The sequence below is a fragment of the Carex rostrata genome, chromosome 4 (assembly GCF_964058835.1).
Source record: "Carex rostrata chromosome 4, lpCarRost1.2, whole genome shotgun sequence".
In the NCBI taxonomy this organism is placed as follows: domain Eukaryota; kingdom Viridiplantae; phylum Streptophyta; class Magnoliopsida; order Poales; family Cyperaceae; genus Carex; species Carex rostrata.
In genome coordinates this window covers 3,081,115-3,100,045 of record NC_135921.1, presented here as the reverse complement: position 1 = coordinate 3,100,045, position 18,931 = coordinate 3,081,115, and the positions used below count along the sequence as shown (strand labels likewise).

The 18,931-nt window shown below is 35.1% G+C and overlaps 1 protein-coding gene, 1 long non-coding RNA gene and 1 pseudogene across 2 annotated transcripts in view; 1 reads left to right on the top strand and 2 right to left on the bottom strand.

Moving 5' to 3' along the window:
* Nucleotides 1-1,400: 1,400 nt before the first annotated feature.
* The window catches only part of LOC144552708 (patatin-like protein 2), a 40,063-nt gene continuing 22,532 nt past the window's right edge, over nt 1,401-18,931 (bottom strand). Inside the window, exons 2-4 of the mRNA XM_078300702.1 lie at nt 2,524-2,685; nt 1,951-2,253; nt 1,401-1,853 (exon numbers count right to left, since the gene is read on the bottom strand). Of these exons, the coding sequence (XP_078156828.1) occupies nt 1,614-1,853; nt 1,951-2,253; nt 2,524-2,685 (705 nt within the window). The 3' untranslated portion in view covers nt 1,401-1,613. The remainder of the gene's footprint in view (nt 1,854-1,950; nt 2,254-2,523; nt 2,686-18,931) is intronic.
* LOC144552712 (uncharacterized) lies at nt 3,155-4,263 on the bottom strand. Its single transcript, XR_013511207.1, has 2 exons — nt 3,890-4,263; nt 3,155-3,318 (listed from the first exon to the last, which is right to left on the bottom strand). It is a non-coding gene; the product is annotated as an uncharacterized LOC144552712 (long non-coding RNA).
* Nucleotides 17,398-18,435, top strand: LOC144553128 (secreted RxLR effector protein 161 pseudogene; annotated as a pseudogene).

Here is an 18,931-nt window from a genome sequence, read left to right as displayed (position 1 = left end):
GTTTCTATTCGCCATGTATAATGAACAAACTCGTCGACTTCAAAATGTTTAATCTTTGTTCCATCAATCTGTACATTCAACACAGTCAATTTATGTCCATCTCCGGTCTAATAAAAAATCTTTCTAAAATATCTTTCTTTTTCCAATAAACAATTAGTTAATTTCTTGGATCTTTCAAATTTAACCTTTAGCCATTTGAAGGGTGATAAACTAAGATGTACCCCAATTTTTAAATACAGAATCACAATTATATTAATATACGAAGTTTGACAAAGTAAAAGCTCCTTGCAGAAGTTTCATGCATAACAATGCCGCGCGTCCATGTGAAAATTAATAAAATATATCTGTTTGGTAATTTCTATCTGCCGTCTAAATTTGGGTTTTCTTTTTCCAAAAAAAAAAAAAATATGAAGGTCAAGTCGATCTCCAGATTATTTTTATATAGATATCGCTGGTGTCAGTTTTTACCAAAGTTTGGATAATTAACTAACTAAAAAATAAAATAAAAATAAAAAACTTTGTGTGATTCTAGCCATTTTTTTTTCCTAATAGGCTATGTTTTTATGTAATGATTGTAGCAATGGACCTGAGCAAAAGGTTTTTAATGAAAAAATGCTGGTTGGCCAATAATTTTTAAATATCTTTTGGTAATCTCTCTTTTTCAAGTAAACTAAAAGTTTTGGGTAAAATATTTTAAAAATAAATTGCGACAGGCGTGCTTAGAGGAAACTAACTAAATATTGTGCGGTAAGTACGTAGGACCTCAATTTTAATGAACATTCGAATACTATCATATATAGAAATAACTAGGCTATAAAATATACAAAATTTTGAGCAGAACAACCCATTCTTTTATACTATTTGTAAATATGTCAAGAGAAGTTTATCAATTGGTGGAGACCAGGTTGTTGCCAAATCACCACGGCTTCTTGACTTCGGGAAATGATATCATAGCATGCAAAATTGGTAAATATATAGGTCATTACAGGAAGAAGAAAGAGCATTGATTCTCATCTCGCAATTCGTCATTTGGAGAGAACAGTGTGCACGATTGTTTAGAGAACAATATAAAACAATCACCAATTTGGTTGAAGAAGTTAGATCTCAGTAGTGGCACTTTTTGAATAATGAAGAATGAATATTGAAGAATTATATGCAAGAAGAAATTAAACTTTTCATTCAATGTTTCATGTACTTCGTTATTTTTGGCTCTTTTTACTCTTTTTTTTGTTTTCTTGTTTGTTTCTCTGCTTTTTTTTGTTTTTATCCATATGTAAATCCACACTCTTTTTCAAAACCTTTTGAACAATTGTAACTAATTGCGGTTAATAAAATAGGAGCTATAGAAAAGTACGTAGACATTAAAATTGGTAAAACACGTACAATTACGTACTTAGACATCAAGTCAAAAGGAGCAATTCATTACAAAGTTTTATTTATACATGAAAAGAATGTACTTGTCTGAAATAAAAACTGACTCAATAAACACATATATAGAGAGATAAAGGGATTAATTAATGATTGAAACTTGAGCATAATTACCGAACAGAATAACTGAATAACTATTTAATTATAAGATGGTATATATTTTCTCATCTTCAAGAATTAATCCGTTATTTGCCATTTTGCATCCTCAGAAGCCTCATGCGTCTCTCATCAGAGAGTATCTTGGCAAACCGAATCAATTCCTCTTCATTTGTTCCACCATTCAGCACTGGTTCAATATTTCCATTCTCCAAGTTCACTCGAGACACCGGCTTTTTTAGAAGCTCATTTCCAATTTGGACAAGTTTTTGCAAGTTCTCGTTAGATGAATTGTCCATCGATGCAGCGGTGCCCTCCAAGCAATCATCCTACAATGACCCAAGATTGAATAATTAAATTAATATTGGGGCTTCAAACAAAGTAAATAATTTGAAAATATCATCAATTATCAAGCTAATTTCCTACCGTTATGCGCAAGTAATTTTCCTCGCAATGCAACGCTTGGAAAAGAACCGATGCGTGGATATCAACCAGGTCAGCACTCGCTTGGCTAAAACAATCGATCAGGGGGTTTGAACCATTATGGGTTAACCAGCTGAACAGGCCCCACTTGGCCGCTGCCTCCGCTTTGTACTTCTGTTCCTGTTTCGCTGATCCTGTTCCAAGCGAGAGCACCAGGAAATTTCCATAATCCAATGGCTTGACAGGGAAATAATCAGTTCTTTGTACCACAATCTCCTTTGTCACATGATTTACAGCAAGAAGTGTCTGAAATGTTACAAAGAAAGAAAAATAAAATACCGAGAAGCAAATATTAGTCTGATTAAATTAAGAATTGAGAGAGCTGGGCACTTATCAGATAAAATTATATTTGGTTGCAGTATATGGGATTTATTTAATTATTCAGTGATGGTGTTTTCTGGAATAAATGGATTAACTATTGGGGTTACAACAGTTTATAAAAGAGGTCAAAACTGTTAGTATGCGGTATGTTTATTCTGTTATTTAATTTTATTTATTTGTGAAAGAAATAAATACCGGATTATTTGCAGCAACACCTCCATCAACAAGATTGAAGCTCCGTGCTTTGCCGAAACGATCCTTAGTAGTGAAATGATGTGCTGGCAGATATGTCGGAGCAGCAGAAGTGCTGATGCATACATCCGATAGCAGAGCATCCTTTGATGCATCTGCCCTTGCCTACATGTTATCAAGCTCATATATCAAATTGTAATTGACATTCTTAATTTTTCAAATTTAATTTGGTGGAAAGCAGCTCGGCTGTTTCATTTTTAAATGCACAAATTTAAAAAAAATTCAGATATAAGATTTATAAGCGATATGTTTTTATGTACCTCGTTCGTAGAAAAGATGGTAGGCTGAAGAAAAGTAATGTCGAATGTAGGAACCACCACATCTGTTACTGTTTCATGAAGCCTTTTTTCACCGAGCAGTTCTCGGATTTTGCTATGAAGGTATTCTCCTGTGTATCTCGGACCAATTATACTGCTTAACAAGCCTCCAAACCCATTCCTACATTAGGAGTTGCTCGTCATTATGTATATTGCATATATTTGCATACCTTCCACGAGTCTTGTATTTATGAAGTAGATTTTTACGGAAGGAGTAAAGAGAAGTCAGTATGGCTTACCTATTAGAAGGGAAAATCTTTGGAATGTTTTCATTGTAGAAGGCTATAATATCTTTAGCTGAGAAGAGTGGTCTCTTCTGCTCGTTAGGTGCAGCAAGCATGGTTGACACTAAACCTCCAGTACTAGTTCCTGAAATCACATCAAAGTAATCTGCAATTCTTGCATCTTCTCCATCAAGTTCCTACAAGTACATGTACAAGAAGTAATTATGACCAAGTTTTCTATAAAATTAGTAATGAAAGAAAATTGATGAAAACCATCACAATTATCAGACTTGTTGTGAAAGTAAATCAATCTTTATTTATCAGACTTGTATTACTACAATTATCTTATTAAATTAGGTAGGCTCCAAGTGTTAATTATTATATATTGGTGATAGTGTTTCAATACTATACATCTGTATATTTATACACACCTTACTTTGTTTTCCATGCATTAAGATGATAATCACACAATAATATTTCCGTGATCTCTAATTTATTTCTTCATAATTCTCTTTATGCTCAAATGTTTTAAGCAGAATTGTTTTTCTCTTATTTAGTTGCATATCCTTTTTAACTTCAAAATTATTAATGAAATAAGGGCTTGACCATTTTTCTTTTTCCTTTTTTAAAAATATATATTTCCGTCATCTCAAGCAATCAAAAGAGTGTAATATATGGTCTTTCTAACATTTAGAATAAATATCATGAACTGGTTTGCTGAACTCGGTTAAATATAATACTTAATCTCAAAATAAAATAATAACTCACTTGTAGCTTAGATTCGAGGAATACAAGGATGGCAGCAGGGATGAGTCCCCTAACGCCACCACCATCGATGCTTAGTATTGTCACTATGTTGCCTCTTGATGGTGGAGTTTTTGGTGTAGACAGACTGCTAGTTATGTTAGTTAGCACTTTGCTTGAAGGAAGGCGCACTCCTAAAGAACTCATTAGAGATGATTTTATTACCTCTGAACTCTAACTGGAAAAAAGTTAAAAAGTTGTAGCTAGTAAGGTTATAGAGATCTTGAAGTGTATGTTCTAAAAACTTCTTGGCTTTGCTTAGTTGTGTAGTGTGGGAGGAGGAGAGGTGTCCTTTCTTGCATTATATAGGCAGGAGAAAATTAAGATGTACAAGTAGCTAGTCATGCATGAATGGAAGTAGTCAAGAGTATTAATTTTAGTAAAGACCAATTCTGTGAAACTGGGGATAGTTTGAAAAATCAAATGATATGAAAGAGCCAAGTCACAATGAAGGAAAGATCAAATCACCAAACAACACTTGTAAGCTCTGTGATATTTGGGCCCATGGGATTCATTGTACACCCGAAAAAGACCAGCTGGCTTCGTTTCTTCGTGTGTGAGCTGCATGTGGCATGCCTGCATGCGCGTGAAGCCCTCTTCAATTTTGCATAGCGTGAGCGGTTGACACTTGACCGTGTCAAACCGTTTTGTCTCTGGGTTCCTAGACCGGGACAACACCCAGTGCCGAGGTTGTACATCCGATCGATTTTAGACCAACCCAATGGAACTTTTGTGGACCATATCGCAACACCGCCGTGAAGATTAATTAGGGATGCTTTAGGTTCAGTTAAAACTGAGTTAAAATAATTAAATGAAAATTTTATTTGGTTTTAGAAAATCTTACTAATTAAATTAATCAATTAAATTTCTCAATTGAATAACAAACAATTAAAATAAATTTCGATTCGATTGATTGAAGCGATATAAAATACATTAAACTTCAAAAGATCAAAACTTAATTAAATCATAGAAATATATATATATATATATAATAATAATAATAATCATATACATAAATATTAACATTTGTTCAGTCGAACTGAAATATGAGATGCTAAATTGAATCAAATATAAAATAAGAAACCGAAGTAATTCAAGTAAACATCATGTTAATTTTAATTTGTTTGATTGAACGGAAATAAAATAGATTAAACCGAATCAAGTATAAAATATCAAGGAAATTTAAAAAATTTAACTGAGTCAAACCATTTAATAAAAAAAATTGAAGAATCTGTTTAAAATCAAATAAACCGGTCCAACGAACACCGCTATTCGCGGCTTGTGATTTCATCTGGAAAGTTCAATTGCTGGTGACTCGGGAATTTAGTCATTCCTGGAAAGTTCAATTTCTGGTAACTCGGGAATTGAGTTATTTGGGGATATGATGATGTAATGATTTGCGAATCGGTGATTATGACCGATCACTGTATAAATAATTCATTAGAAGCCGAGAAAGGGGAGGTAACACAATTGGCTATAGGAAAATATCCTAGAGTTGTTATACCCAAAGGTCGAGAGTTCGATTCCCCCTCACGAACCTTGGTAGCTACTACCAAGTTTAAAAAAAAAAAAAACTTTTGATGGTCACATGCCATCAACTTCAACCTTCTGATTGTTATCAATTCATGTACACCGGAATAGGTGAACTGTAAATCCTGAATATTTGAGCTCTCAATTTTTTTTAATTTTACCGTAATAAACTTGTTTCGTATGTACAATCCGTGCATCTCTGGTTCAAATTTCACATGTACCGTAATAGACTTGTTTCGTTTCATATGTTGTATATGATATGCATGATGTGTTATTTTCGACTCAATTAATTTCTATAAATAATATGTATGATATATATGATATGCTGATCATATGTATGCCGTGTTATTATTATTTTGTTTAATTTCTCATGCATGTATATATGATATTTATAATATGATGTGTATAATATGCATGCCATGTTATTTTCGGCACAATTTCTATAAATAATATGTGTGCTCTATATGATATGTATGATATGATATGCATGCCATCTTATTTTGTTTGATTAATTTCTCATGCATGTATTTATGATATTTATAATATACCGTAAATGACATGCATGTCGTTTTTTCTTTCGACTTTATATAAATGATATGTATGACATGATACAAATATCGTATTATTTTACTTGTTTAATTCCTCATGCATGTATTTATGATTTTTATGATATGTCATGTATGATATGCATGATGTACTATGTTCGGCCACAATAAATTATAAATTGACAATTTCATATATAATAGTTGTACGCAATTCCTTTTTATATTAAGTTCACAATATATTATTTATCTATCTATAACACAATGTAATTGCAAAAAAAAAAAAAAAAACCCAAGAAAGTAATTAACAACTACTAAGTCACATTCTACTTCATATGAAACAACAACACAACAATTAACAAAAAATCGCAAGCATAAAAAATAAGATTGGTTAAGTTATACGTAATGATATAGGATGGCTTTAAGTATCAAGCAACTATCTTCCAATCTTCGTGTAGTATTGTAACTATCTTTAACTCTAGTGAACTCTTTAGGATCCAAGTTTCTATTTGAAAAAATAAAAATGACCAAATTGAAACAGTGACATCCATTAAGTTCTAAAATATTGGGTATTCTATAAGCAAAACTTTTGTTGGTAATGCCTAAATTTGGAATAATAAATAATAGGTCATAATATAGTGAAGCATTGAATTTTACACTTTTGAGAATAGTCACAATTTTGGTACCTAACCAATGTCGAAGAGATTCAAATTAACCAATGTAGGATAAAATTCACTAATGGCTAAGGAGGGGCTCATCAATACCATCGGTTGGTTAGACCTGAACAATCAGTAAAAAGTTCCAAGTAATTACAGAGCTGACTCTAGTTTACAAATCATCGGTACCATAGGCCACCCGATACTAAAGGAAATAGTATAAATATGTTTTATGTAGTAGTGTATGCTGCAGGACTTTTTTTTATGAACACGCGAATACTATCATATACACATATTTTTAAGGCTAAAAAAACGAAATTTGATAAAAGGTAACTAATTGGTAAAACACCTACAATTTTGTAGGCATCAAATAAATAGCACCAATTCATTACATATATAGTTTTATTTATACATTAAAAGTATGTACTTCATCTAAATAAAAACTGAATCAATATACACATAGAAAGATAGGTGAATGAATTAATTAATGAATGAAACTTGAGCATTATTATAGCGAACAAAATATAACTGAGTAGCTATTTATGAGAGTATATATTTTCTCATCTTCAATATATATCCCTTATTAATATTTGCCATTTTGCATCCTCAGAAGCCTCGTGCGTCTCTCATCAGAGAGTATCTTGGCAAACCGAATCAATTCCTCTTCATTTGTTCAACCATTCATGCGTCTCTCATCAGATGAATTGTCCATCGATGCAGCGGTGCCTTCCAAGCAATCATCCTACAATGTCCCAAGATTGAATAATTAAATTAATATTGGGGCTTCAAACAAAGTAAATAATTTGAAAATATCATCAATTATCAAGCTAATTTCCTACCGTTATGCGCAAGTAATTTTCCTCGCAATGCAACGCTTGAAAAAGAACAGATGCTGTCACAATGTTAGAAATGAATAAATAACACACAACTCCCGTTAAACTCCCTTCTCACCCTAGTTTTATTTCATTGGTAACAATCTCTTTTACATAAGAAAATATTTTCTGACAATCTTTAGAAGAAGAAGAGACCTAGCTATATATGGTGCTGCCTTGTATGAAAATACAGCAATCAATCAAATAAAAATAACTTTCCTATTCTCTCTTACACATGAAATAGAAACAGATACAAATAAAATAAGTTTCCCTAAAACACAAGATTTCTTGAGCTAATTATTTGTTGCCAAATTCAGCACACGCCAACATATACATAATGACGAGCAACTAGGGGTGTCAATGGATACGATACGGGTTGGGTGGAAGCATTTTCATACCCATACCTAGGGGTGTCAATGGTACCTTTTTAGCCATTTACCCGACCCGTATCGTATTCGATAAGGCGGGTATGGTTAAGATTTTTTTTTCGTTAGTTTATTGGGTATGGGTATGGGTAAAAAAATAATTTTGTTAATCAAATGAGTAAGAGTATGGTAATGACTATTTCGTACCCGTTATCCTATAGGGTAATTATAAAATTTACATATATATATAATTCAATTTCCAACCCACTTAAATATATATATTCGTGTTTTTGAATTTTCTTCATTTATAAAAAACAATTTAGTTGGAACTGATTGCACATTTATTTTTATTTTTTTATTAAAAATACAATTACATATTGTGAAATGAATGAGTTTTTGATATTTAATTTGTAAAATATAATAAAACTAATAATTATATTAGTATTATCCGTTATCACCCGCTACCGTTTCGTTATCCGATAATATTAACGGGTAAGGGTAGGGTAGGGTAAGGTAAAATTTTAATGGGTATGGGTAAAGTCAATTTTAATGGGTATGGGTATGAAAATGCCTCCACCCGATCCGTACCGTACCCATTGACACCCCTACCCATACCCACTAAAAATAGTTTTACCCATATCCTACCCTTACCCATTAAGATTTGATCTTATCCTACTCTACCCTTACCCGTTAAAATTATCGAGTAACAAAACGGTAGCATGTGAATAACGAATAATACTAGTATAATAATTAGTTTTATTATATTTTACAAATAGAACATCAAAAGTCATTTATTTTTCATATATACAATAATATTACTGATAAAAAATAAAAATAAAAATAAATATGCAATCAATTTCAACTAAATTGTATTTTTTATAAAACAAGAGAATTGAAAAACACAATTATATCTTCCGACAAATTTAATAATTTAATTAAAGTACAAGTCATACAAATAAAAATAATATGTTTAATATTTTTCTTACAACAAAAACAATACACTTAATAACAAAAATACTCACTAATTATTGCTCAAAGATTATTATATTATTATTTTATATAATTACTCTATAGGGTAATGGGTACAAAATAGCCTTTACTCGTACCCTTACCCGTTTAGTTAACGAAAAAAAAATCTTTACTCATACCCATACCCAATAAGCTAACGAAATAAAAATCTTACTCATACCCGCCTTATCGAATACGGTACAGGTCGGATAAATGGCTAAAAGGGTATCATTGACACCCCTACGAGCAACTCCTAATGTAGGAATGGGTTTGGAGACTTGTTAAGCAGTATAATTGGTCCTAGATACACAGGAGAATACCTTCATAGCAAAATCCGAGAACTGCTCGGTGAAACAATGCTTCACGATACAGTAACATAAGTGGTGGTTCCTACATTCGACATTAATTTTCATCAGCCAACCATCTTCTCTAAAAGCGAGGTATACATAAAGATATGGCTTATAAAACGTTTTTCCTATTCTTGGTTGCTTTGTGCGTTTCAAAGTGAAACAGCTCAGCTACTTTTATAAAAGTAAATTTGTAAAATATATAATGTCAACTAAAGTTTACTTATGAGCTTCATGACAAGTAGGCAAAGGCGGATCTATCAAAGGATGCTCTGTTATCGGATGTCTGTATCAGCACTTCTGCTGCCCCAACATATCTTCCAGCATATCATTTCACAACTAAGGATCGTCTCGGCAAAATGTTGGTTCTTCTTACGGCCAGTAACACAATCACACAGAAAAGAAACAATGCAACTTAGAACAGAGTAGAGGTTATTTTTAGTGAGCAGTTATTTAGATTCCAGTTTTTTTATTTAGTGGATGTAACCTTTCATATAGCAGCACTAGTACAAAAAACCCCTTCACTGACTGTTAAAATACCCCTACACCGACTGTTATAGCAGCGTCAGTAAAACCAGCGCCAGTGAAGATTACCTTTTACTGACTCTCTAAAAACAGTCAGTGTTGGGTTCAACACTGACTGTTTTAAAGCGTCAGTGTTGAGCACCAACACCGACTCTTTTCAAAAAGAGTCAGTGTTGAGCACCAACACCGACTCTTTTCAAAAAGAGTCAGTGTTGAGCACCAACACCGACTCTTTTCAAAAAGAGTCAGTGTTGTGCATCAACACCGACTGTTTTTCTGTGTTGACATGATTCTGTTTTGCTAGCCATATATTACCATTCAACATTTATTGACATTAAAAAATTAATATGCCACAATCACAAACAAAAGACACCAAACAAGTTAATTGCCATTAAAAATTATCAAATTACATGCCATATATCCACAAAACACACAAAAGACACCAAATTATCCGAGTTAATTGCCATCAAATATCTATTTACTTGACTTAAATAAAAAATGCTTCTCTTTCTTGCAACCTATAACTAATACAAAGGATAGTACCACCCGAGAAGAGATGACATTCAATTGACGAGGCCTATTCAACGTAATCAACCTCACATTGTCACTTCACCCAAGACAACCTACGGATAGCAATTAGTGAAAATTAGAATTTGTGCCATTAAATTTAATATCACAATGATGAAGCTATCACTGAACTTAGTACCATTCAGAAGCTATCTTTTTCTCAAAGGGTTGTTTGATACTCACTAGATACCTACTTGTACTAATAATTAATAACAGTGGTACCGGAGGCTTACTTGTACTAATATTTTGATAAAGACGCAAAAAAACATTCAATTCAGAACCTGTAAAGTCAGAAGAGTCACGGAGTAAGCATACTGCATGAGAACAGCTTTGTTGATGAAAACCACGGCCATTGATGCAATTCCATAGGACAAGGCTGCAAATAAGCTGTAGCAAGGCAAAAGAATTGAAGAGGTGAAAAACTACAATTTTTAAAAGAATGAAACTTTAGAGCTCATGCTTTAGCAACCTGATTTGGTGGATGATACAATGGGTATCACGACTTAATTAATAAATAATAGATGAAAGAATAAAAATAAAATTGTATAACCTGTACATTTGACACCCAATCAGTCCAAACACATCAAGACCCAAAAAAAAACCAATTCCTATTACAAACAAAAACTAGACATTATAATGGATATTTAGAAACAAACCTCATGTCATTTGGATTTTTCTGAAATTTATTGCAACATTTCAAAGTTCTAACTCTAAAAGGTAAAATATACTGGTAAATAACCTTGCTGTCCCAGAATATGCCCTTTATAAAATTACAAATTAAAAATAGATTTAAGTCTTTTAATTTTTTGAAACTTTTCGAGGATATAGATTGTGCTTTCCTGAAACTTTTGGTACTGAGAACACCCAAATCAGAATTGTAGTCTGCCCTGTACAAATTTTACAAAAAAGGTCGTCAGCAAATAAAAACTGGTACTGGGCTGAAACTCTCCTCTTATAGAAGTTATTAGAAACCATGGCTAAAAAATACAGAAAAACATGAAATAAATCAAGGGTATAGGTTGCATCCTACTGAGAATTTTGGTATAAAGAACAATAAATTTGGACTTATGGGCTGTCCTGTGCAAAAATCACAAGACAAGCAGGTTAAAAGACCAAAAATACCCTTCAGTTGTGTATTTCAGCAAAATGGAAGGAATAAGCACTGTAAAGGTCATGAGATAAATTGTATAAATCTTCATAAGAACAATATACACTAATGTGTAAGTCTCGAACTAACAAGGATTTACTTTAAGGCTATTTGTACTCAACTAAAATCTAGTTGCAAGATTGGCTCAATTGAAGAGTTTAAAATTGACTTGCCTCTCTATCGCAGCCATGTATGAAATCTCTGTACTTTGTTGTAAGCAATCGAACAGCCCTCTTTGCCTCTTCTATATTATCGACCACTAACACCTCATATACCTGCCGAAGCCTCTCACTTGAATTTTGAAGTGATTGTACGCAGGGGAAGGCGGAGAGGAGAGGCAGGGGAAAGCCGGGAGGCGGGGGTCTAGGGTTTCTATCGGGAGGAAGGGTCTAGGTCAGGTAAGGGGTCTAGGCGGGAGGAGTGTGAACTGGTGGTCGGGAGCGAATGCATGATTGCGGGTGGTTTGTGCAAGGTGGAGGCGGAGAGCAAGGAGAGCAAGGAGCTGAGGCAGGAGAGAGATAACAAGGCGGAGAAATTTAGAAGGAGATACATGCTTCGCGATTTTTAGATCGGAAAATGCTGATCGAAATTTTGAGTTATAAGCCCGGGAAATGAAATTCACACCGGCTAAATAATCAAAACTCACCGATGGTTTCGAGAAAGGGTCAGTGTTAGCTACAACATTGACTCTTTTTCTAAAAAGAGTCAGTGCTGAGACCAACACTGACTCTTTTTCAAAAGAGTCAGTGTTGAAGCTAACACTGACCCTTTTTCAAAAGAGTCAGTGTTGGTGTCAACACTGACTGTTTTTTGAAAAACAGTCAGTGTTGGTGTCAACACCGACTGTTTTTTGAAAAACAGTCAGTGTTGGTGTTTAACACCGACTGTTTTTTAAAAACCGTCGGTGATTTTTTTTGATAGAGGGTTAAAAAATTTGCAAGGAAGAGAAATAAAAAAGTTTGCAAAATAATTTGTATATATAGAATTATATTATATAGATTGAATTTTATTTAAGAGATATCTTTTGCAAAAGTTTATGAGATAAAAAATATTAAACATAACCAAAATAAAATTTTCGAAGTTCAATCATGTCTAAGCTTCAATCCAACGTGAAGTGTTTATAGTGCTTCGATGTTTCAATATTTCATCCTCTTGGTCTATCAGAACCGTTCAAATTAAAGAGCATTACATTTATTTTATCGTCGAAAAGTTGGATCAAATATTATTTCTATTTACCTATCCATCTAGTTGCTAGAATATTGAAGCATCGAATGGCTATAAACACTTCACGTTGGATCAAACCTTAGACATAAGTTTCTAATTAACATATTTTTATTTTTATTTTTATTTTCTTCAACATAAATTAATTATCATATTATTTATTTATGTACATACTTTCTTAACAACTAATCAAAGTTTAAAAATATATTATAAATTTTGGAAGACTTAATTGTATTATAAAATATCCACAAATTACTTAATTGGATTCCCTTCTAAAATTTGTCAACGGACACAAAATCCCGGTTGAAATCACATTTCATATAACCTGTGATTTTCTTTAGTATGTTATACGTAAATTAGAATGGAAAATGAAACAAACAAAAATATGAAAAATATACATAATTGTTAAATATCTTACAAATTTAGACAGATTTATAAATACAAATTTATTATCTAAAATAAAAACCATATTGTATACGATAAAAAAGCTTAATAATTAAAGTCAAAATTTCATGTTAATATAATTCTTTTAGTATGTTATACGAAAGAGTAGCAACACTGACTCTTTTCAAAAAGAGTCAGTGTTGAGTATCAACACTGACTGTTTCTAAAGAGTCAGTATTGCTACTCAACACTGACGCTTTACAAAGAGTCAGTGTTGAGTACCAATACTGACTCTTTTTCCAAAGAGTCAGTGTTGGTACTCAACACTGACTCTTTACAAAAAGAGTCAGTGTTGAGTACCAACACTGACTGTTTTTAAAGAGTCAGTATTGCTACTCAACACTGACGCTTTACAAAGAGTCAGTGTTGAGTACCAACACTGACTCTTTGTCAAAAGTGTCAGTGTTAGTACTCAACACTGACTGTTTTTCAAAAGAGTCAGTGTTGGTACTCAACACTGACTGTTTTTCAAAAGAGTCAGTGTTGAGTACCAACACTGACGCTTTGTTGAAAAACAGTCAGTGTTGATAACCAACACTGACTGTTTATAAAGCATCAGTGTTGAACAACAACGCTGACTGTTATTTAATAAAAGAGTCAGTGTAGTGTGAGCAACACTGATGCTTTGCTTAAAATAGTCGGTGATTAAGGGTCGGTGAAGGGGTTTTTTGTACTAGTGCAGTTATGATTTTGTATGTGTTTCTATATATATAAGAAAACCAGAAAATGATGCAGCAAGTTAAGCATCACAAATCTCCTCTGTTCTAAGTTGCATTGTTTCTTTTCTGTGTGATTGTGTTACTGGCCGTAAGAAGAACCAACATTTGGTATCAGAGCCGTGTTGAAAAAGAAATGGCCGGTGATACAGGAGATCAATCAAAGACACTTGCAGTGGTCAAGCCGACGGCAAGAGGAGCCTCAATCCCGATTCATTATCCAACGTTAAGCGAAACGAACTACGGCATATGGGCTGTCAAGATGAAGATAATCTTGCGTTCGCTAGGGGTATGGTCAGTGATCGAAGGTGAAGACACAGACGACGACAAAGATCAAGGTGCCATGGTAGCTATTTCTCAAGCCGTGCCAGATGACGTGATGATGGCAATCGCGGAGAAGCAGACGGCAAAGGAGGCTTGGGACGCACTCAGGGAGATGCGAATTGGCGAAGATCGTGTCAAGAAGGCACGTGTACAAGTACTGAAACGACAATTGTACAAGGTGCATATGCAAGATTCAGAAACCGTAAATGAGTATTCGATGAAGTTGACTGCTTTGGTTGGTGAGATCCGATCACTTGGCGCGAAACTTGAAGAAAGCGAAGTTGTTGAAAAGCTGTTCAGTTCGGTTCCAGATCGATTTCTTCAAATCATTGGGACAATTGAGCAGTTTGGAGATGTAGACACGATGTCGGTTTCAGAAGCTATTGGGCGATTGAGAACATTTGAAGAAGGGCTAAAGGGGCGGCATCATACAAAGGGTACAGGGGAACAGTTGCTTCTTAGTCAAGCCGAATGGGAGGCTAAATTCTCAAAAGGTAGAAGAGAAGAAGGTTCGGGCAGTACCAAAAGAGATGAACGAAAGCCACGAAAGTTTGATATTGCTAAGGTGAAATGTTACAATTGCAATGATTATGGTCATTTCGCTAAAGAATGTCCCAAACCAAATAGAAGAGAGATGGCTAATTTGGTTGTACAAAACAATGATGACGAACCAGCACTGTTGTTGGCTGAAACCTGTGAACTTATCCACACAATACCGAATGAAGAAAAATTGCTGCATGAAGATGAAGTGGCGCTAAAGGCTGTCAGTACCCTGGACACAACCTGGTATTTAGACAGTGGCGCAAGCAATCATATGACCGGTTGCATTGAAAGATTTGCAGAGATTGATACAACGATTAGAGGAACAGTTCGGTTTGGAGATGGTTCAACAGTAGAGATACAAGGAAGGGGTTCGATACTCTTTGAATGCTTCACTGGTGAACACAGATTACTCACTAACGTTTACTATATTCCAAGGTTAAAAAGTAACATAATTAGTCTTGGACAGTTAAATGAGAATGGATGTAAGATAGTGATTGAAAGAGGAGTATTGTCTATCCTGGACAGAACACAGAAAATGCTAGTCAAAGTGACCAGATCTGGGAATCGGTTATTCCTTTTGCGTACTTCTCCAACCCATCCAGAATGCCTCCTGGCGAGAAGCAAAGAAGGAGCTTGGCTTTGGCACGCAAGGTATGGACATGTGAATTTTCATGCTTTAAAAATCATGGGTAAAAATGGGATGGTGCATGGCATGCCCTTGATAGATCATGAAGATCGCATTTGTGATGGATGTTTGATTGGAAAACAACAACGAAAACCATTCCCTGCTGAATCAAATTTCAGAGCCGAGTACCCTCTTGAGTTGTGGCATATAGATTTGTGCGGGCCAATCACACCGACTACGAATGGAGGAAAGCGTTATTTTATGCTAATTGTCGATGATTGCACAAGGTTTATGTGGCAGGTTCTGATCTCAAGCAAAGCCGAGGCGTTCGAAAGTTTTAAAAGGATCAAAGCTGCAGCCGAAATGGAGAAGGGGTGTAAGTTGAAAGCTTTTCGAAGTGATCGTGGTGGTGAATTCACATCAAATGAGTTCAAGAGCTTTTGCGAATTGAATGGTATTAAACACTACCTTACTGCACCTTATTCTCCGCAGCAAAATGGTGTCGTGGAACGGAGAAATCAGACAGTGGTTGGCATGGCAAGAAGTTTGCTGAAAAGTAAAAGTGTTCCCGGCGAATTTTGGGGAGAAGCGGTGTCAACGGCAATTTACTTGCTGAACAGAGCATCAACTAAGAGTCTAGTTGACAAGACACCCTATGAAGCCTACTACAATCGAAAGCCAAGGGTTGAACACTTGCGAATTTTTGGATGTATTGCTCACGTGAAGAATGTCACACCTCACCTTCCGAAACTAGCAGATCGAAGCAAACCTATGGTGTTTATTGGGTATGATTTGAATACCAAGGGTTATCGGATGTTTGATCCAAAGACAAAACAGGTGGTAGTGACTCGTGATGCCGTGTTTGATGAAGAAAAGAAGTGGGACTGGACTGATTCATCGGCTACAGAATCTAGACCAGCAAAGGATATCTTTACTGTTCTTTATTTTCCTGTTGCAGGTTCAAGTGATACTGCCCATCAACGAATTGAGGAAGAGATGCTGTATCCTAATATGGCGTCTCCACAGCCAGGGTTCTATCAACCTGGCGAGCCTGAGAATACATCTGCTGGTAGCAACAGAGCAGATGGTTTCGGCTCTGGAAATGCACAAACTCCAGTGTCGTTTCCTGTTGAGCAGAGGGCATCCGAATTCATCCATCCAGAGGCATCAGAAGTGGGACCAAGAGGGAAACGAGACCTAAACAGTTTGTACGACAAAACTATTCCTATTGAATTGGATTATTCGGGGCTATGTTTGCTAGGAGAGGAGGAGCCTACAAGTTATGAAGAAGCAAGAACCGATTCAGCATGGAGAAAGGCTATGGAAGAAGAAATTTCCAGCATACAGGAGAATGCAACATGGAGGTTAGTTGCTTTACCAGAAAATCAAAAGCCAATTGGTTTGAAGTGGGTGTTTAAATTGAAGAAAGATACTCAAGGGAGAATAATCAAACACAAGGCGAGGTTAGTAGCAAAGGGGTATGTTCAAAAGCACGGGATAGATTTTGACGAAGTTTTTGCTCCTGTTGCTCGATTGGAAACTGTACGGTTGTTGATCTCAATCGCTGCACAAAAGGGGTGGCAAGTGCATCACATGGATGTAAAATCCGCTTTCCTTAACGGTGAATTGGAGGAGGATGTGTATGTTCTGCAGCCACCGGGTTTTGAGATAAAAGGAGAAGAGCATAAGGTGCTGAAACTGTATAAAGCTTTGTACGGTTTGCGACAAGCACCTAGAGCATGGAACTCCAAGTTGGATAAGTCTTTGAAGGCACTCGGTTTTGAGAGGTGTCTATTAGAACATGCTGTGTACACGAGAAAGGAAGGTAATTTAATTGTTGGAGTATACGTAGATGATTTGATCATCACCGGAGTGAGTATTCGAGGCATTGACAAATTCAAATCTCAGATGAAAGGTTTATTTAGCATGAGTGATATTGGATTACTTAGCTATTATTTGGGGATTGAAGTGTGTCAGACTCCAACAAGAATCACCTTAAAGCAATCGGGTTTTGCAAAGAAGGTGCTGGAGAAATGTGGGATGAAGGACTGTAACTCAACACAGATTCCCATGGAGCCTCGTCTGAAATTGAACAAGGACAGCCTTAAACCTCCTGTAGATGTAACTTTGTATCGAAGTATCGTTGGCAGTTTGAGATACTTGCTGCACACACGTCCAGACTTGGCGTTTGCTGTTGGAATGGTAAGCCGATTTATGGAGAAACCCACGCTGGAACACATGGCAGCAGTAAAGCACATACTAAGGTACGTGAAGGGAACATTGAACTTTGGTTTTGTGTATGAGAAGAAAGAAGGAGATTTGGAGCTGATCGGGTTTTCGGACAGTGATCTGGCTGGTGACAATAATGACAGAAAAAGCACTTCAGGATTGATATTCTTTCTTGGGGCAAATCCGATCAGCTGGTGTTCACAAAAGCAGAAAGTGGTGGCGCTGTCTTCATGCGAAGCAGAATATATTGCTGGTTGTGCGGCAGCGTGTCAAGGTGTGTGGCTGAGTCGATTGCTAAGAGAATTGTTGAAGACTGAGCCTAAGGAAGTGGTGCTAAACATAGACAATCAATCCGCAATTGCTCTAACCAAGAACTCAGTTTATCACGAGAGGAGTAAACATATTGATACTCGGTTTCATTACATTAGAGACTGTGTGGAATCGGGATTGATTAAAGTTCAGCATGTTCGCACTGAAGATCAGTGTGCTGATATTCTTACAAAGTCACTGGCAAGGATGAAGTTTCAAGAGATGAGAGGAAAGATTGGTGTACTGGACATCAATAAAGAACAACAAGCTTAAGGAGGAGAATGATAGAATTAATCTTGTTGTTATGTTTCAGTTTGTTTATGTTTTGTTTTAATTCTAGCAGAGTTTAAGTTTTCTGTTTTAGATAAAAGTGTGCTGTCAGAGTAATCCTAGCGGATGGCTAAGAATAGAGTAGAGGTTATTTTTAGTGAGCAGTTATTTAGATTCCAGTTTTTTTATTTAGTGGATGTAACCTTTCATATAGCAGTTATGATTTTGTATGTGTTTCTATATATATAAGAAAACCAGAAAATGATGCAGCAAGTTAAGCATCACAAATCTCCTCTGTTCTAAGTTGCATTGTTTCTTTTCTGTGTGATTGTGTTACTGGCCGTAAGAAGAACCAACACAAAACACGGAGCTTCAATCTTGTTCATGGAGGTGTTGCTGCAAATAATCCGGTAAATATTTCTTTCACAAATAAATGGAACCAAATAACAAAACAGCATTCCTACAGTTTGACCTCTGTTAATTATAAACCTTTTTTTGGCTCCAATAGTTTGAAGCCATGTCAACAGGAAAACACTATGATTGAATAATTTGATAAATCCCGTATTCTGAAACCAATTATACTTTATTATTAGTGCCCAACTCTCATATGTCTTAAGTTGATCTGGTTGATATTTTCTTTAATATGATTTATTTTCTTTATTTGTGACATATCAGACTTTTCTTGCTGTGAATCATGTGACAAAGGAGATTTTGATACATAGAAGTGATTATTTCCCTGTCAAACCAATGGATTATGGAAATTTCC